Source organism: Drosophila grimshawi, unplaced genomic scaffold (genome assembly GCF_018153295.1).
Source record: "Drosophila grimshawi isolate 15287-2541.00 unplaced genomic scaffold, ASM1815329v1 contig_311, whole genome shotgun sequence".
In the NCBI taxonomy this organism is placed as follows: domain Eukaryota; kingdom Metazoa; phylum Arthropoda; class Insecta; order Diptera; family Drosophilidae; genus Drosophila; species Drosophila grimshawi.
This window is the reverse complement of record NW_025063098.1, coordinates 6,104,585-6,125,645: the sequence shown is the minus strand read 5'-3', so window position 1 is coordinate 6,125,645 and position 21,061 is coordinate 6,104,585. Positions and strand designations below refer to the sequence as shown.

General features: G+C 36.2%; 2 protein-coding genes across 3 annotated transcripts in view; one reads left to right on the top strand and one right to left on the bottom strand.

The window, feature by feature from the left end:
• Window positions 1-313: 313 nt before the first annotated feature.
• On the bottom strand, window positions 314-1,439 carry LOC6564431 (zinc finger protein 547). Its single transcript, XM_001990191.2, has 3 exons — window positions 1,328-1,439; window positions 655-1,273; window positions 314-595 (listed from the first exon to the last, which is right to left on the bottom strand). Exons 1-3 carry the CDS (start codon window positions 1,401-1,403, stop codon window positions 439-441), a joined length of 852 nt encoding a protein of 283 aa, XP_001990227.1. The 5' UTR covers window positions 1,404-1,439; the 3' UTR covers window positions 314-438.
• Window positions 1,440-1,707: 268 nt separating this feature from the next.
• Window positions 1,708-21,061, top strand: part of LOC116805419 (sex determination protein fruitless-like) — a 37,967-nt gene continuing 18,613 nt past the window's right edge. The window contains exon 1 of one of the 2 annotated variants that reach the window (XM_043214978.1): window positions 1,708-1,719. The gene's annotated coding sequence lies outside the window, so the exon portion shown is untranslated. Of the gene's footprint in view, window positions 1,720-16,215; window positions 16,261-21,061 lie in introns of those variants that run through there. The other variant, XM_032737195.1, reaches the window with a different exon arrangement.

Sequence of the window (21,061 nt, the reverse complement as noted above, 5' to 3'; positions counted from 1 at the left end):
AATAGCCAGAGCCAACGCTTTGAAATGTTAAGCAGTTGCACTTATTGTCAATAGGGCGCCAAAAGGCGGATGTTTCACAAAATGGAAGATGGGAGAGAATCAGTAAAGTGCACAGACATCTGCCACACATTGTTGCACTTGTGTTTAGCAGCTTGATCCCTTTGCAGTACCTTAAATTTTGATAACAAATTTTTAGAAAATCATCCTAAAATAATAATAAATAATAAGAGAATAAAAACTGAAACTTTGATTAATATTTAAATGCATTTTGGGCGAAAAAAAAGGTTTTATACGATTTTAATTTTGTGTGGAATTTGGCAATAATATAAATATCACTAGTCTAATACTCCTTGCAAGTGTGTACATATTAACAATTATTTTAATTATTTTATTTAATGCAACATTTTACCGTGACTTTGTAATTAATTCGTTAGTCAATTATTTTCGTTGCTTTGCTGTCAGCAGGTACTTGCGACAAGCTTCCAGTGAGTGGCGTTTCAGATAGCACTCCTGGCCAAAGTACTTGCCACATTGGCCACACTGAAATTTCCACACATGATGGCCCATGGTGCGCTGATGCGACCGCATATTGGAGCTACCAAAGCCAAAGGAATCAAGTTGTTTATATTTTTTAAATGCCACATTTTTACTCACCGATCTGCAAAACATTTTTGACAGCTCTGCTCTGGGCAGACAAAGGGCTTCTCACCGGTGTGGGTTCGCATGTGAGCGACCAGCATCCAGGAATTGTCGAATTTCTTAATGCACTCGGTGCATTGGAATTGCTCACCCGGCTGCTTGTTGCGACGACCTCCCACTTTTTTCTTGACCGGATCGGATTGTACTTGCTCAGCGCGAACTGGGTTTTGCTGTAGCTCGACTTGCTTATTGGTTTCCATTTCTTTTTTATTTTTGCGGCATCTTATGTCCCTGGTCAACTTCTTGATTCTGTCCAGCTTGGTGCCATTCCGCTGCACTCGCTTGTTGGCCGAGGATGTGCTGAGCTCCTCCTCATCTGCCGGCTCAACTGGCCAGACAGTGTGACTGAACTCGCTACTCGGCGTGTACAGAATATCCATTAACTGTATGTCTCCTGCCAACTCTATTCTGCGACGCTCTACAATTGGCACATTATCGCCAGTTCGCCAATCGGCGCTGGGCTCAGCCATTCCATCCTGATACCTCTTTCTCCTGCCCTTATTATATGCAATTGTAGATTTGTTAACTTGGGGTCGTTGCATTGGTGGCATATTGGGTATAGCTCGACATATTGCTAAAATATGCATACATATTTATTATTTGCAATAAGAAATCTATCTTTGATTACCTTCATATCGCTCATAGAAACGCTCTTGCTTGTTATTGTAACGATTGGAAAACATACTCCGAAAATGACAAGGCATTTTTCCAAATTATTTTCTTTCTTCGTATTTCACTACTTAAGCACTTGATATTTTATGAAAGCTGCTCTGCTTTTGTCAAGTGTCAAATGGTAAATGTGCTGACAAATTTTAGCAGCTGAAGTGGTGTTTAATTCCTAAAAAGTTATGGTCACACAATCGGGCTACTTATCACAATAACAAAATTAATCTAAATTAATCACTTTCGATTAACTGCTAGCAGGAATTTCTGTAAATGCACAAGTTATTCAGCGAATTGACTTGTTTTCTTTATGCTTGTTTTTGGCTTAAAGTTGCCTAAGCATTTCCGTCTGGACGGGTAGGTATTCATGGGGCCACTTAAGACGAGAAACTTAAGCAATTTTCTTGTTAAAATTTTTGCACACGATTTGCATAGAATGCGGGATGGTCAGGTCCTGAGCACAAAATCGAGGCGATCAGAGTGCTCATGAATGTGGTATACAATAAAATTAGTTTGCCAAACGTATGTTTGTATGTGTGTGTGTGTGTGTATGCCAGACATGAAAAGACGTTCGCAATTTGCCTGTAATCCTGTCGCTTCGACAGCTAGACCTTGGGGCAGCTGCCACCACCTCCCCCCACTTGATGATACTCCTTCACATCATCACTTTAAACATCGAAATTGAATTGTATCGCAGTTTTCTTGAGAATTCGTTGGGCTGCTGTTAGTAAGCACTTAAGTCCTTGCTGTACCATTGTGTGAATTTTCAATTGTTTGGCAGTTTACGTTTTATTTGTTTGCGTTTTTATTTGTGTGTTTTAAGTGTGTTTTGTAATAAAAGCCGGAAAGACTTGTTCAACAGCTTTATTTCATTTATTTGGCACTTTATTACCCACGTTCGTAGTACTCGTCTCATGGATATTATTTGCTTTTGCCGTTAAATGACTCAAAGGCCACAAAATATTGGGCAGCAAATTACTTGGGTAATTTCAAATGCAGATGCTTAAATATGCTTGGCAAGCTATTGCAAAAATATAACAAGCAATTTTCAGTTAAACATTAATTCATTTTGACAAGTGCAAATTTACTCAGTGCCATTCCCCCTTTCTTTCTTTTTTTTTTTGGGCATCTCTGTCAAAATGGTTTATAGTAGCAAAGTGAATCTACGAAACTGAAATGCATAAATGCACATATTTCATATTATCTGCTTGTGTTTGTGTGTGTAAATTTTTATTTGCTCTGTGCGTCTAACGACAAAATCGCATAAATGTTTTCGACTGTCAACAAAGGCCGACATAAGAGCGACTGCAATCGCAATGAAATGATTGTGTGCTCCAAAATGTGAGTGTGTGTGTGTGTGTGTGTTGATGTATCTGTGTTATTATGAAGCTGCTTGTATATGTCATTTGGACTATTAAAAATCTATTTCAAGTACATTGCAATTGTGTTTGACTGGCTTGCTTGCAAAGCACAATCTTTGCACAAAACGGCGGACTTTATTGCTGCTGCAAAGCAAAATTATTGCATACTCTTGGGCAGACAATAAAGCCATCGTTTTTTTCATTTTTTTTTTTTGCCCAGAGGCTGGTAATGAAAGCATTGCAAATTGTCCGTACGACAAACTGTGTTTTGCATTTTGATGCTTTGTTAGTGGCCACTAATTTGAGACAGAGCGTGCACAATAAATGTCGCAAGATGAGCTGTGGGTCAACAGGCAAAGGCACATTTTATGTGGGGTATTCTAATTTTTTTCATCATGTTTGCGACTCAGGAATGAAAAATAATTATGTATTTTTAATAGAAAAACATTCCAAGATAATAAATTATTCAAAAGAAAGCCTTTGGAATACATTCTATTTAAATTTAAATCTTTAAGAAAACGAATATATAATTTTTTGCATTGTTTTATAAGCTTTCTTCATTTATGCATCCAAAAGCTTTTTTAAACATAAATATATATTGGTTATTATGCTGCAAATATGTGTTTATAACGATGAAAAGTGTTCTAGATAATCCCTGATGGTTTGTATATTCGTAGTCAAGATCGATAGACATGTCTATAGATTCTTCTTTGTCATGAAATCAGAAGCAATAAGGACACATTTGAATGATTAAAATTAACTTCTTTATTATTTATTATTTTAATAACTTATTAAGCATAATTGTTGATCTGCGTATTCTAAGAAATTTATAAGAAATATACGAAACATATTATTTTTAATTGTTAGTATTATTAAGTAAATCTTTAGCCCCTGTTATTATAGAGCATGCTTTTTAGTTGGCTTAAGCTCTTACACGCATCCCACGAAGCTTGTTAGGAGTATGTTGTGAAGGCTTTAAGCCAGTTGTTGCTTCCTTAAGCAGTGTTGGCTTGGAAAAATCGAAGTTAAGGCGAATAACTTTGAACGCAATAAACGCGTATTGTTGTTCCCAGAAGGCTTTGGGCTAGGATTGCATTCAAATTTTCTCATCAACATATAAATGAAGTATGAATCCTTGTGGCAGACGTTGCTGCCGAACCAAGGCAGCAACTTTGTGAACAATTGACTATTGGCCTATCTCATATTTTTCATTTGAAATGTAATTACTTTAGCTAAGCCCGAAGATTTGTTTGTTTTGTTTTGTGTGTATCAAATAATTCCACATTTGATAAATTACTTAAAAATTGTGTATTTGCAACTGATTTAATATTCAAGAAAAGCCCAAGAATATAAAAATGTATAATTTAATCAAACGAGTTTTTGGGTAGCTGGACACAGGACATGCGACAGGAGGATAACGACCAGGATTGCCTGCAGGCGTTGGCAAATTAAATTTGCATGCCGCAATTGTATGCAACAAAAAAGTGTCAAAGTCCGAACTCGTCTGGTGTTATTTACTAAAGAAAAACACAATTGTTTGTATCATTTTGTGGCCTGGCCACAAATTTTGACCATGCCCCTTAAAACTCCACCTACTTCCATGAAGGTAGCAGTACAAACTCCGACATAGGCAAATATAACTTATTTTTGTTGTATGAGCAGATTTGAAAATTTGTTAATTTGCACAAAAGTTTGCATTGCATTTGCACTGTGCGGCGACGTGTGTGGCATAAACACAGGAGTCTCTCCAACTAGAGATGCGTAAGTGTTGTGCTTTTATTAATCTATTATAATAATAAATCCGTTTAAAATTATCAATCAGAAGGAAGCATTTCACGACCCATAAGGTCTACTTAAAATAACTCTATATTTTATTTAGTTGTTATATTAACTTTATTTTTATTTCTTGCCATTTGTTTTTCGTGCTGGGGCGGATGTTGATAGAAATCGACACGCGTGCATCTCTATGACTAGCACAACGGGCCTGTTGGCTGGCCAGGGGATTATGTGATTTTGGCTGGATTGTGCCGAGCCCAGGGTACCGAGCACAGAGCATTGAGACTGAGGTTAACCACTTTGCTGTAATTAATGTACACAACACATTTTCCAAAATAAAGTTATAGCCCAAAAAAAAAACGCAGCCTGCATGGGATTTTGGCTATAAAACAATTATAAATATCTATCGCATGCATTTGATTATTGATTATTGATCAGGGTGTCAAACCGAAACAAATTTCGGTTCCGATTCCGATTCGTGGACAAATCTCCGGACTAATAAGGTATATTTAATCTTGATCAGGATCAACAGTTGAATCGATCTAGAGATGTCCGTCTGAAAAGAAACTTCGAATTTTGAATATAACCAGCTGGAGCACAGACACATTCACATATGATGTTCTGTTACGATGTTCTTGGTTCTTTTTCGGGACTAAGAACAGAAATGTTAAGTTTAGGTTTTGATTCCGATTTCAATTCAGAAATTCAATCGGTAAATAATCGATTCCAATTCCGGTTTGATACACGGATTTTGACTGATTTAAGGAACAAATATTTAATTGTTTATTTTGATCATTTATTTGCTTTTTTTATTTTATTTTTTTTTATCGAAATATTGGTTGATTATAAAACAAGAAAATATTAACTTTAAGGCAGTCAAATGAAACTTATAATAAATCAACCTATGATATTTGTACGATTTACCTATTTATTTTTCTAAGACACTTAATAACAATGAATTCTAGTTTTAAAATAGTTCCGTGGTGCATGGTTTAACCCATTGTACGGCTTAAAAATGTAGGTCCGAAATACAGGCAAAGCCACTTTGTATAGCGAAATTGCGATCATAAATAAAATATGGCAGCATTCGCATGCTCTGGCTTTATATCCTCTCCAGTCTAAATTTAGACTATAAAAGAGCTTTGTTGCCAGGCTGCAATTGCATCAATTTAACATCAATGCAACATGACAAATGTGTATTTGTTGTACCCATTGTACTTGAGACCCATTTATATTCTGCCCGGGTCTGCCAAGACACAATAACTTATAGGTTGCACGTAGCAAATATATTTGCACAAATTTTAGCTTGGCCTGTTGATAGGGAGCAGCTGCGACTGCTGTCAGCTGCAATGGAAATGCCATTGATATGACGTTAATCTCTGGTAATTTGCAGGGAAATCATTAGGTTTACAGAAAAACAAATATGTATTTATACAGAAGGAATAGAAGGAAAGACGGCCTTAAATGTGCATATTTCCACTGGTCGGCTTTTAAGGATGTGAATAAAATTTAACTCAAGTGATGAATAATGTAGTCATAGAATTAAATGCAAGAAAAATGCTTCGCTAACTCAATCGTCTCCTTCTGGTTTATTTATTTTTTAGAATAAAGAATTAAAAAGGCACATTCAGATGTTGACCAGTAAAAATAATTTAAAACAGAGCATGTATTAAAAAAAAATAGAAGAAGTGTGCGTGTATGCAGCGAATGTGTGTGTTTTGTTAATTGTATTTCGTTTTCAGAAGAACTATGCAATGCATATGCAAATTTAATTTACACACACAAACAAACACACATGCATATGTACACTCAATGCATAGCAATAGTCATAGCATACTTTTCAGCGCCGCCGGGCATTAAAAAATGAATTCTCCTCTGTCAGTTGGCAAACGGCGCGTGTTGTATGTGTTGTGTGTGTGTGTGTGCGTGTGTGTCTGTATGTGAATAAAAATAATCACACATGCAAAATAAATAATTTGATTCTCATCTGGTGGTAGGCCGCCGAGCGCATGGATGGGTGGCGTACATTTTGTTTAACCATTTGTAGGGCAAATTTTCAAACCAAAAATATTGGCCGCAAATAAAATAATCACACCGAAAATTCCAAAAATGTTTGCATCTATTTAGTTATGGGGTAAACAATAAATTGTTTTTGTATTTGCAAATCTGTTGCGCGTTGGTTTTTGCTTATCGTGGAAATAATTTATGGGCTGGCATAAAAAAGCAATTGAGGTCTTAGTTATGCTAGCCGTTTTATCAATTTATCAATTTGCCACATTAAATCTGGCGGTAGAAATTTAAGGTTTTCGCGATGTTGTTGTGGTGTTTTTGCATTTATTTGGTTGCATTGCAGTTGTTAAATAAAAACAACAATAATAATAATAATTTTTAATTTACATGATGCAAGTGTCAATAGGCCGCTGGCCATTTGTAATTATGGCCACCAGATTTTTATTATTTTTTTCTCTCATTTTTCGTTTTATGGCTTAAATAACGTTTTTTTTTTTTTTTATTTTAATGGCATAAAGTACTTCATAAAGTGCATTGTCATGCAAATTACGTTAAGCTCATGAATTTATAATTTAATGAAGATACTTTGTAGCCATAATTGGTCACAACAACGCTCAATGTGGCCATAATATTGTTGTTAATTTAATAAATGCGATACAGTGATAGCTCCGATTGCGATGACTTTTTCAATATTTGATTTTTTTTTTCCGTTGTCATATTTTACATTATTATTCATATAGAATGCACACTCTTACTTATAAATTCACGTACTTAATTAAATTGCACGTTTTCGTTTACGATTGTTTTTTTTTTTTATTATTTTTTTATTTGATTTCATTGGCGAAAAGCAATTGCCTTGAGTTTGGCTTTTCATGCACAATCGCAATCATCGAGCGGATGCGGATGCGGATTGAGATAAACGTTAAGAGGATGCAAATGCAGCGACTCAAGTTAATTTGCACTTTATCCCATTATCGACAGGTTCATGCGTGTGCGGAGTGCATGTTTAATTTTTAAAGATTCATTTTCAGCATGTCAAATAAATATATTGTATTATCGAAAAGAGATGTAGTGATGTGAGATATATCATGACAGCAAAAAAAACTCTCAGAAAAACTCTGGCATATTTTGATTTACTATATATATTATTATTATCGCGAATAGTATAATAATATGTTAAAACATCAATTTTTACTACATAGTTTTGTAGGCATAATGTACAAAGAGTAGATTGAAACTTATAATATTGAAAGATTATACAATTACTGTTTCCAGAAGTTGATGTATCCGAAAACATTAACTATAAATACTATTTTAGATAAGGCTGGCCATAAGGCAATGTTTGCCACGTTCACATCATAATTTGCCGCTGCATGAACGTTGCAACGCAGCTGCTGACATCTCTGTCAGGTTTCATTCTTGCATGTGTTTCAATTAACTTTTTGCCCGCACCAAAGACGCTGATCTGAGAATGGAGTTGAGTGTGTGTCGGGTTGGTGCTGGTTATGGGGGCTGCTTGTATTATAAGCAGCTTCTTCGCTTGTTTGAACATAAAAATTCAACGCTTAACATAAATTACGCGTCGTGTCAGTTCTTTGCTATTTGAGCGTGTTTGTGTTGGCCCCAGTAGAGCGCAGAGGCCAAGAGAGGGGAGGTGGGGGCGTGTTGCACAGCGGCCTCTGCAGGTGCAAGCCAAGTTAATTGTTAAGTGCTTGCCGCCTTGCAGTTTGCTGGCTTGGAGCATCTTCGTCCGGATTAGCAGCGCAACTCCGTCTTAAGCATCAAAGTTTTGGCCATGTTTTTTATGTGCGTACGCGTTTCAGGCACAAAGTTGCCCCAGCTATTTCCGAAATTTATGTGGCAAGCGAGCTAGATCAAAAACCAAAAGAAGAAAGAAACTGTAAATTATAATTGCATATTTTCATATTTTACAATTGACGGCGTCAGACTTGCGGTTGCCGCTCCTATTTCCTCTCATATTCCTGTCCTGTCTTGCAGTTTAATGAGAAATTAAATGCCAGCACTGCTTATGCATGCAATTTCCACAAGTTTTAAATTGAAAATTGTTCTTTACTGCTAACTGAAAATTCTACGTATTCCACTTGGCATTCAAAAGACGAGCCGCAACTGAAGCTCTTTTTTGGTCGCAGATGCTCGCATCGCATTTGCACTTAGCCGATTTCAAACAAAATGTTTAAGTATTTTGGAGTTTTAACTTTGTTGTGCATTGTATGGTATATGGTATATATATGGTATGTATATTTAGTCAAACCATAAGGATCGGTTAGAACGAATAATGATTTTTTAGGTATCAGCCTTTTATTATTATTTTAGAGTGATCTTATTTTGATATTTATCCTAGATTTAAGATAATCTAAAGAAACCAATTAAAATAATAATGTTCACCATTATAAAGTTTACATATTCTAAATGTCATTATGTATTTTAAAATTCAACCGATTCTTAGTTGTAAGAGTTGTACTAATTGTATTAAAAACCTTAATTGTTCTATAGATATCTTGTCTCTATTCAGGAGTCGCATAAGCTAGTTTTAGTGGTGATACGAATGCTTATCAATCAATTTTTTAAGTGTCTTGCTTAATAAATTTAACATAAAATTTGTTTCAATAATGTTATTTATTAAACGCCATCATTACATGAGCCATTATATTATAGTACTCCGATATTGATAAGTGTAAGTTTTATTAAACATACAGTCGGAGGAATATGCCTAAATCGACTAGACAATCGTTGCTAATCAAGAATATTTAAATGGGCATGGTTATATGGACTCCGCTATTGTTGCTGATCAATAAAATATGTATTTCATTACTTCTTTATTCGATCGCTATTTTCATTCCTTCTTCAGCCTGTGAATCGTTTGGGAAACACAGAAGTTCTTAATGATGCCTTATAATTATATTCACTAAAGCATTTTCTGAAAGAATTTGTGGAAATGTATACATAAATCCATCCACAGGTATACATATTAGGAGCGATATAATTAACCAAAGCTCAATCACCGTCTATTTGCGTGATTAGCGGTGAATGATGCTTTTTGTGTGGCCTTTTTACGTCATTGTGTGACCACAAATTATAAAACCGATGTGTGATTGGAAAAACACATCAAACAATTCAAAACTAATCTGTTTCAACTGCAAGCAAAATCGAATGTTTTTGTTGACAATATTATATAAGCCCAGTGTTATTGATTTGATAGTATCTTCTGGGCGTCTAACATATTTTTGCTTTTCCTGACCACAAAAACAGGATAAGATCAACATAACTAGATTAGTCGATATGTTTATTTGTGCAGACGTCGCTAAATATTAAAGTCACTTTTATAGAAAATAGCAATAGCAAAGGAAATCATTTAATATTTCACTTATGCTCAAAAAATGACCTCGAATGTTAAGGGTTAATTACAGCGTATCTGCTAGTCGGACACGTTCGACTAGATCAGTCAGGTTGAGTCTGCAAAAGTTTCTACCTTTACATTTATCTTTGCCAACAATTGGACAAAGTTTTCAGCCAAGCTAATACACACACATTTTTATAAACATCTTATTTGAAAAAAGGCGTGCGACAATCGAAAAAAAAAAGTAGCTATAATGCCCCCGGGGGCCAAAACGAGTGGCCGATAACAAGCTGCCAATGGTTAGACGATTGCTGCCTTTGGGGCAGCTCGGACTGTTTGGAAAATTATTTCACAGTTGAAGTCATTTTCATGAAATTAGTTTTTCTTTTGGTATGTTCCGTTTGGTATGTGGACTTGTTTTGCCTTTGGTTTTTGGGCATGTCTTTCGCCAGTTTTTACCAAGCCGAAAATCTCATTTGCCACCTGGCGTAAAACTTGTGCACGTCGCGACAAAATGAAGTTGGATAAATTACCCAAGTCGGGTTAATTCAAATACAATGCGTCTGCGATTAATATTTTATAATTTTGCGCACGATTTTCAATTTCTGACAGTGTCTGCTAACATGGCTAAGAAGCCGTCGATGTTTGTGCCAGTGAAAGTTTCTGTGCTGCGCCATTTTCTATTTTCTATTTGACAATTTTCTCTGCTTAGCTGGTTTTGTGGCCATTGCCTGCGGCTACCAGACATGCATTTGAATTTTGATTCCGGCCAAGGTTTTGCCTTCCTGTGCTGTCCATCTTGGCCAGCTTGGTCATGCTCAAGGTTATGCGAGCAGTGAAAGGCTTTTCTTTTCGGCCTAATGCAAATGAATATTTTCGCAAAGAGGCCGTTGCATGAAGTGAATGAATGAATGAACGAGGCCTTTGTCTGCGCACTTCATTCGAGGGCATTATGAATAATTAATTGCGGAACAATTGCCGCACAATGTCAAAGCCCATCATTAACTCAAGTGTCTGGGCCAGCACATTTTCGGCGCATTTGCATACAACACTTTTCCAGCTGGCAAAAACTGCTCCAGTTCAAGTTACTTGCTTAACAAGCAATTTTCAAGGATAACTGGAAAAGTGCGCTGGCAATTGTGTGTGGCCGGTGTCCTTCTAACGCTGCACAAAAGCTGTCGGATTAATTTCCCATTTTGCTGGCAACTAATCCTGTAAAAATTGTCTGTGTCGTTTGCGTGTGAAAACTTTACCAGCAACCGAATTTGTTTGTAATTGTTAAGTGCAATTGAATTTATAAGCGGCGCATAATTAAAATTAAGCAGCCGGCACGATGAAACTTTTGCAAGTGTTGCACTTCCTGAGCTTTGCATCCTGATCCTGCTACCACAATGTCCTGTGCCATTGTTGAGTTTCCCTTTGAGCAGCTGTTAAGCTGATTTTGCATTGCCCAACCGGAAGCACTGCTCTCAAATGTGTCCTTGCCAAGAGTCTTATACCATTCGAGCGATTGGAAGGCTCCTGAAATGTTTTGAAGGTATTATGTGTGTAAATGCTGTGTATTATATAATCTGAGGCTAGTAATAATAATTATTTTCTATTTTTGTGCACGGGCTAAACTTGTACTCATTATAACTTATACAACTAAATTAAAAATAGCATTAGCTAATATGGCAATCTGGCAATTCCCCAATGCAACCGCTCTTTCTAGATTGACATAGACGTAGACATCGAAGAGGGATTTACATAAAGTTTCATCGTGATTAAAAATATAAATATTAAAAATATAAATACATTATGGGATCTATGATGTCTCATTCAATACAAACTTGAAAACAAAATACGGATGTAAAATAAATACTTTAAAGAACTCTGTTTCAACACCCGCTTTTGATTATTTGTGTTTTTGTTCGTTCTTGTGCCAGTGCATGCTCTAATTCTTTTGAAAAAACTAAAGCTTCTCAATCTGACACACATACATACATTCACACATATTGTGCTGCTTACTATAATGCTGCTTATCTGCTGGCTAAATATGCAGTTGCTAAAAACTAAAAACCCAAAGAACAACAAACAACAATTCCCATAAAGAGACACAAACCATTTGGCATTTTCATCAAGAAAATACACACACACACACTAACTGACACACACACATACACACACATGAAAATGGCGACTCCTTTGCCTGTCGCCAGCTGTAATGCAAATGCATGAAATGCTTCAGCAAATGATGCTCAGTTGTAAACACAAAACATCAGGGATCCCAGAAGCCATTGAAGTTGAATTTGGAGCTGGAGCTAAGGTCTTTGTTTTTCAGCTAAAGCAAGTTTTTGGAAATTCTCTGATGATGAAAAGCTGCCGCTTCGTCATCACATTTGTAAGCAAAAACATTTCAGCTAAATTAGTTTGTGCATTTTGGGAATTGTATTAACTAATGTACTAGCAGTGCTCTGCGAAAAGTTGGCATCGCTGCCGGCCAAACAGCAATACAAATAAATATGCAATTTAAAGTGCTATTAAAATGACATTTAATTAGGATTAAAATTGATGCAACCAAAAAGAACTCAGGCTATTGGCTAAAACAGAAATAGTTGAAAAAAAATAAAAAAAAAACAAACACACACATAGCAAGCCGAAAGTGTTTTAAATGCATTTGGTTGCAAATGTTTTTTGTAAATATTACGCATACGCTCCGCCCCCCAACATTTCGCCTCGCCTCGACGCCTGGCCACGAGGCTAAACGAGCAACATTGTATGCCAAGTTCGGGCCAGGATACGGGCGAGGGCCCTCACAAACGTCCGACGAATGAGACGACGAGTTGCTCCCCTCGCCGTGCCCCGGCTCCGTATGTACCGAGACATGAATGCCCGTCGTTGGTTGGCTGCCAGCAAAATTGGAGCCTATGTAAACGACGTACGCACCCGTCGTGATGTATTTTGTGTGTATGTGGGTCCATGTGTGTGTGTGTGTGTCTTTATGTATATGTAGGTGACATGTATCACAACAACAAGAGTCATTGCAATGGCCAAATGTAGTAGAGTAGAGGCCAAAACTCTGTAGGGAGCCCATGTAGGGGAATTTTACGCCAAACATGTTGCAAGGGGAGGAGTTAATAATATAATAATACATTTGTTTTTATGTATTCTACTTTATTTGAGCTACTCATAACTGTAAAGATTAATAAATGTTGGAGAAAGAAATAATACTCATTGTTAAGATGATTTGCATAAAAAATGTTCACCATTTTGTATTTCTGGGAAGAAATGTAAAATCTTAAATTTTCTTTTATTTACTTGAAAGAATCATTAATATAAAATTAATAGTACAATTTCATTTTTTTTTTAACTGCTATTTATTCAGACATAAAAAATGTCATACATAAACAAAAAAACGGAGTTTGTAAAATAAGCTAAGCATTGAGTTGTAACTAAAAATATATAATGAAAAGATATAAAGATATGAAGCTTACTTTTAAAGTTAAATTACAAATATGTTTAATTTCTATTAAATTTTCTGACTATACTTTAAAAATTCATGGAATATTCTATGTTGCTATGAGATTCTTAATATATATTGTGAATATTTTACGATATGGTTTTAGGTTTTAGCTTAGATATCCACTGATATCCTTTTTGTAGATTTTATACAGCAAATATATGAGATTTTGTTTTTAAACAATTATAATTAGTAGCTTTTTATGAAAACAATTGATATTTCAAATAGTACAACCTAAATGTAATTGTAAAGTTGAAACACAGAAGTGTAGATTTGTCAACAATAGAAAAATCTATAATTAAGTCAAAAGCTAACCCTTCTTGCGTGGCAAATATTATTGCGAATGCTATTCGTGCAATTGGAAATAAAGTATTAACCGACCTGCCCCAAAAAAGCAGGCAACATTTAAATGGAATTTAAGACAACGAATAACACACAGTACCGAAAATTTCGCACATTTCATTCGTTGTCCGATCGGACATAGAAGCATGTAGTAGGTGCCCAAATACATATGTAAATTGACTGCAGTTGTGTAGGTGGAGCGAGCCGACTTATGTAATAGTTGTTTTTTTGTTGTTGTTGAACGAGAGTTTGTATTTCATGGTGGGGCAATGCGAGAGCGAGACGGATGGAGCCGAATGCAACATGTTCGATGTGACGAGCACTTCTGTTGCATGCTTCAGGGCGCCACTAAGCTTACACTGCCCAAGTTGTAAACAGAGCGCAGGCCGAGGCTGCTCTCCGCGAGAGAGAGGGAGCATGGGAATGGCAGAGAGAGAGAGAGAGAGAGAGAGAGAAACAAAATGCCGGCCACGTGGCATTGTTGCATTTTCTGCTCAGTGTGCGTGTGTGTGTGTGTGTGTATGCGTAGCTGTTGATAAGCAGCAGCGAAGCTATTAATCAAAACAAAATCAAAAAAACGATACCGTTGTGTGCGTGGGCTGAGTGGCGTGAGAGAAACACGTGCCGGCCACTTAACAGTGCTGATTTAACACCGCTCTGTTAGCGTCGCCCAGTCGGCAACAAGCACTGCGAATTGCTACTGCTGCTCTCGCTTCCGGCTCCTGCTTCCGCCACTGCTTTGAATTAAATACTTGTAGATAGCTAGCGGGCCACCCAGCATTGGCCACGCACAAAACAGTTAATGGAAAGGAGCAGGCGTCTGATCGATTGCACCAAACCTTCAACCTTGGCATTCGTTACTGCGTTTGACTCACGCCTTTAAGTTGGTAAAAAAAAAAACTATTGAATGATTCAACAGGCGGACACATTAAGTCAATTGTCTTAGGAAATTTCCACGAGCTGCTGCATTGATGCCTAAGTCCGTTAAGCAGTGACTGGCGTCAAATTAATCTTTCTTGCATTTTACTTTTGCTTTTGCCTGTTTGCCCAACACTTGGCACGCACACGCCTCAGACATACATATATGTATGCATATACATATATATATATACTACATAAAAATGTCCTTGTACTTTTACATAATAAACGAGTCAATGCCGAAGCCAAGTGCAATGGCAAGGAAAAAAAAATGAAATGGAAAGCTAGGTGCTACAGCTGGTGGCATTTAACAGAGCCCTGTTAATGACAGCAACACTGATAAGAACCGGCAAAATTCACACCACAAACAGAGAGAGAACGAGAGCGAGAGCGAGAGAGCGACCAGAGAAGGAGAGAGGAAATGTTTTTAAAATGTGTTGCTGCTATTGCTGCTGCTGTAAGCAGCAACTGTAAAGTGCCCTGTAGTTGCGTGGCACTAAGCCAACAAATATGGGGCGCCGTTGAACGTGTGTGGGTTGCAACCGCACACAACTGCGCTGCCCTCGGCTCTGCTCTGTTCTGCTCAGTTTCGCTTGCAACTACAACTACAGCTGCAACAACTGACGTTATGCAGAGGGTGTGTGTGGGGGGGGGGGGGGGGGGGACTGGGTGGTTTGCTTTGGCTACACAACCCTTGACACCAGGCATGACTTCGGCTAGTGTTCGTCTGTCGTGCATTATGTACATTCCGACAACACATGCACATGGGCCCTGCATCTATGTGTTAGTTGGCGCTGCTACTGCTGCTGCTGCTGCTGCTCCTGCTGCGGCTGTTGGTGTTGCCACCTCTGCTGCTGTTGCTGCTGCTGCTGCCAGCTTCACAGGACACACGGTCGTTGCAATAATCGCAGTTTGCACATTCAGCCAGCATTCAGTTGTACGCGGTGGGTTCTTCAGTAAGGACGCACAGCACTTTCTGCACTCAAAAGGCAGTCAGTTAGCTAGCCAATCGGCCAGTCAGCCAGCCAGCCAACCAGTTGGTAACTTGATAGCTTTTTGCAACTACTGTTAGCCAAGAAGTGCGGTGTAAATAGAACTTGTTAACCCAATCTCACATTGAATAAGGCAATAACAACAGACTCCCAAAGAGACATCCTTTCAACAATCAGCTGATGTGCAGAAAGCCGGCGCTGTAAACTTTACAGCGTCCATTACATAAAAGCTGGGTCTCTGCTACAGGCGAATTGACTTATTAAGAACGAAACTATTAGCCCCCAACGTTTCAATTAGTTGCTGGGCACTCCGGCTTACTCAACGAAATTGATAGTTGGCGTCGCCAGAATCCATTGCAAGCAACTTGAAGCTCAAGCTTGAAAATCACAGTTTACGATTTCCTTTTTGTGTATGTGAAAAAGAAATAGCCGTCATTGTTGTTTTGATTCTGATTTCTTTTTTTTTTTGTTTCGTTACTGTTCATTTGTGTCGCGTCAAGTAGTGTAATTTTATTAAGCTTTCGCGCTCAGTGAACAATACTTTGAGAAACGAACAGACTCGCTTGTTATCATCGTGGCGTAAAAAAGTGAATTTTTATTAAAGTCAACAAGCTGCTGCGCAATAACATAGACTACAATCAGGTGAGTTTCACATGACAAAGAAGTTGTTATTATCTTTCATTTTTATTACATTCCTGCATAATCTAATTGGAAATCGTGCTTACGACACTAGCATGTCTCAAAAGTGGTTTATCCTGTGTGCAGTTCCAGTTTGGAATATGAAAATGTTGCAGAATGCCTGCTTTGATCGAAACTTGGCTTGATCGACCACAAAATGACAAATTACAAATTAGTCGATTAAAATCAAAATAATATATAAATTACAAAATTTACTCATTATAATTTTAAGACATATTTAACATTTTTTTAAAATGATTTATTATTTATTTTTTAAATTATTATTTATTATTTGAATTGGACAGCAAAAAAACGTAAGAAAAAACACAATCAGGAAATATGTAGTCAAACCAAAAGCTATCAACTATCCTTCCCAGTTTATTTTTAAGAAAAATAGAAAACTTTTAATTATAAATAATGTAAGCAGTACTTAGCTGTCAGAATGTTGGTTTAAGAAATACATTTAAAAATTAGTTATCATGGGTGGCATAAACTAAATAAAAATCTTCTATGAGTAGGTGCACTTTATCTTAATTTGGTGAACGAAAAGAAATAATAAAGATACATTTCTGTTTATATATATATATATAGCAGAAGCAATTTGCAAGAGAGCACAATTTAGATATTGTGAAACAAATTTTGCTGTCGAATAATTTTTCAAGTTTACTTTCGAGTGGCTCTTTATAAAAAAAATCAACAATTATTTAAAGCAGGCAAAATATATAAATAAATAATTTCACATGAGTAAACTACAAGTGAATTATATTTAACACAAATTTGAATTGATATTCTTCCTCATGTTATTTTATAGCTTTGCCAAAGGCACTAAAAATATGTAGAAAATATATGTTAAGCTGGGCTTGAATTATTTGCATATAATCTATCCAAAACTGATCCGTATGCAATTTAATAAAAATATATAATTGGAATTAGTTGTGGAGCAGTTGAATAGTCAAAATATTTTCACAAGCGTTCCTTTTTAATGCAAAACCTTATAATTCGACGCCTTGGTTTATTTACACAAATCGCAAACGCCTCAGCCGCAAAAACAAAAGCAATGATAATAACAATACCACAAACAGAAACCGTAACAAATTCCAATAAAAAAAAAACTTTTCATATTTACGTAAGCCAATTTACACACTGGCAGGCAACACACACACACACACTCACACACAGATATGGACTGATATGAGGGAAGAGCATCGAATTGGCAGCGTTGCCATGAAAATCTGTCTGTCTATTTGTGAGTTCCGTGACTGAGTGAATGGGTGTAGAGATTGTGTTGTAAAATGTGTGTTAGCCGAACTGCTGCCTGCTGAACATGTAGACAAACGTTGACAAAAAAAAAGCATGAATCTGTGGCAAGTGGAAAAACAGGATGTTCGCAAGGAAAAGGGAAAAGCAAAGTGTCAGCATCAAAGCTATTGTTATTGTAACTGCTCTGTTAGCCAAGATCAGGGCCATACAAATATTATGTGTCTAGGTGTGTGTGTCTCTATGTATGTATGTGTATGCTGTTGCAATTTGTACGAGTGCAGCAGAGTCGACAACAACAAACGGAAGTAATTCGATTTCGTTGGCATGCTGATGATGAGCCTACGACATCGTTGTGCAATTCACGGACAGGCAGTCAAATAAACATTACAAAACTGTTTGAGCAGTCACAAATGTCACAGCTGTCAGATTTGCACTTGGTTTGCTTGCATTGGACAGGCGGATAATAGTTTAATGCAAATTAATAACAATTTAGATATTAATTCAATTCACTGAATCTGTAATTCCAGTGCAACTAAAAGATAATTTAGAAACATGTACTTATAGTCATTTTTACTTCATGCCAGATAACATAATTGTCGACATCTATATCTATATCTCCATAATAATAAATACAACAAACATTTATATATTCACAATATTACGTTAAATAATTACAGCTTGGCCGTCAACTTGTTAATTTTGATTTATGATCCTGATAGATGTTATTTGGCTACAAGCTAAATTGTTTGTTAAGCAATTATTGCCCAACAAATTACATTAACGCTTCTATGATTAAATTAAACATGTAAAAATTAATTGCATGTTGCATTATCTATTTAATTTTTACAATTGGTATTTAGTATTTAACATTTTTGTTGTTTGTCTTTAATGAGATTCTGTCGACTTTAATGGGATTTTTTGAAAGATATACATTTCAACTTATATTAAAAATTTAAAATCTTCTGAAATACACACATAATATAGAAATAATATAATTTGTTGCATCTGAATTTAAAATTTTATTTTTCAGATAGTTCTGTTTGATGATTTTTAAAGTGCTTTTGCCAATGTGTTACACAAATTTTCACAAATTCTGCATACTAAAACGCTTATTAAGCCAACCACAAATTGTTAAATGAATTTCAGGCCACAACTTTACAGTCAGCCCGGCCCTCAGATATTGGCTACAATAAGTGTTGTCAAATACATTGAAGCCATTTTACGTTTACAGTGCAAACATCCTGTCTGTTGTTGTGACTCGCACCAAATTAAAGAAGACACAAATGCTTATGATAAAATTGCCGTCGCATAATTGCTTCAATTTAAAAATGCATGACAAGTCTTTTTGAGAAATACTACTCGTGCTCAGAAATTTACAAAGTAATAAAATGACTTGAAAATTGTAAATTTCTTGAGAAATTTGCAATGCCTTTATATTGATTATCTATTGCTTTCCTTGCCTGTGCGTATTTTTATTAGGCCTGCGGTCATAGATATTTCGACACAGAGACATTAATATTTAATTCCATTACAATCCACAAAATGTGAAATGACCATCAGCGACATATTGCCTAACACACAAGCGTAATAAATAATTCGAAATATCTATGAAAATGTCGATTTGAATATGCCTTTGAGCCGGTTCAGTTCATGGCGTGTGCGTGTTTCCTATTTACACCTAACTAAACTAAACTAAGCCAAACTAAACTAAGCATAAGCCAATTTAATGCCTTATTTAAACTCCCAAACAGTACGAGAGTAACTATTAGCAAGCTCAGTCCCAACTCCAAGTCCAACTCGTACCCAACCAAGTGTACTTGCCAGAAAGCCACTGTCCCATCCTGTGCCCAGTGTTGGCATGCGGGGGGTGTCTGCTTAAAATGATAACGTGGAGAGCGTGGGTTGTCTGTTGAGACAATGTGTGCTATTGAGGCGTGAAAATATCACACTATAAATATACATAAGTGGAGAAAATCTAACTTTAAACAGTGTGTAATTTTCAGCACAGTGTGGACGTTCGATTATTTACGGTTTTTAGCTAACTCATAAAACATTTCTGGTCTGGTTTGCAACCACGCAAAATTTATCAAAAATTAAATCACAAAGACTTTAAGCATATTTGTAATCACAGCCAGGCTGTAGTTTATTGTAAATTTGCATCACAATAAAGAATTCAAATTTGAGAAAAAAAAATCGAAAGTCAACAACAAGTAAAGCAAGTGCAGAATTTTCGTTTTAAATGTCAGTTTATTAGATTATGTAAATGCAGAGAGGATAATTTATTATTTCATCTTGTTTTGGTTTGTTTTTAAACAATAAATATAAGATATGCATTTGTATTTATTGTCAATCACAATGAAATAATCAATTTTAATTAGAACAGTTACTTAAATGTGCAAATTGGCACCAAAAATTCTATTATCTGTATAAATGTAATAAAATAATTATGAATTTTAAAGTGATTGTTGGAAGTCTCCATGGATTCTAACAGCCATTTTCAAATACCAAATCGCGTATCTTGTTTAATTTATAGATGCCTGTAAATTAAATGTATGCTTAATTCACACAACTTTCATTTAATAAAGATAAAATACAATAACATTTTCTATATGAGTTAAAACTATATAAGAAAGTTTAAAACGTCCTATAATGTTGCAGAGATCATTAAAAAAAAAGAAGATATTTCAACCTTTATCTTTAAATTAGCCGAACTAAGCTACAAACTAAATAACATTTTATTTTATACAGTTGCTAATGATAAACAAATATAAACATGACTCTCCAAATAAACTCTACTAGGTGCGCTACTGCTTGTTAAAAATAAAAAAACAAGTAAGAAAGCTCTAGTCGAGTGAGGTCGACAAGAAGATACCTTGAAAATACATTAAATTGATTAAATCACAGGTTCAAGACTTATTGCCGAATTTCCCTTTAAAAGAGTCTAATTTTGTGTGATCCGCGTCTATCACGTTATCTCTAATTTGTCCAAGAGAACCAATATTTCAAGTTTGTAGTCCCTAGCTTTAATATATTCTATATACTTTTTAGGGCTGTAGATTATGCCCTGTGGCTGTTACACTTATGCACCATTTTATATTTATTTTCAATGAGTTTAGGATATACAAATTTCTCGAGCAGCGCAGACAGAATGCTAATACCCCTTTTACGTTTCCCTACTCTGTCAGCAGGCTGTCTCCTCGTTGTCAACAGCCAGTGAAAAAAAGTTACAAAACCGAAACCAGGCAATTTTCTAGAGTAGTAAAATCGCGGCTTTTATTAACCACAATGCCAGTCTATTGAGGCAAAAGGGCAGCGAAATGTGGGATCCAGATGCTGGACAAACTGTCGCGCCTGTCCTCGACCGCGTGGAAAACCGGAAAACTGCAGAGAAAAAACAAACGGATTTTTGGTGTGGCTGATCGGTGGTTTGATGTAATAGTCGCTTATTTTTTGGTCTCCAATAGCCCGGGAGCGGTTCATTTGGTAGATGGCTTTATTCGGACTG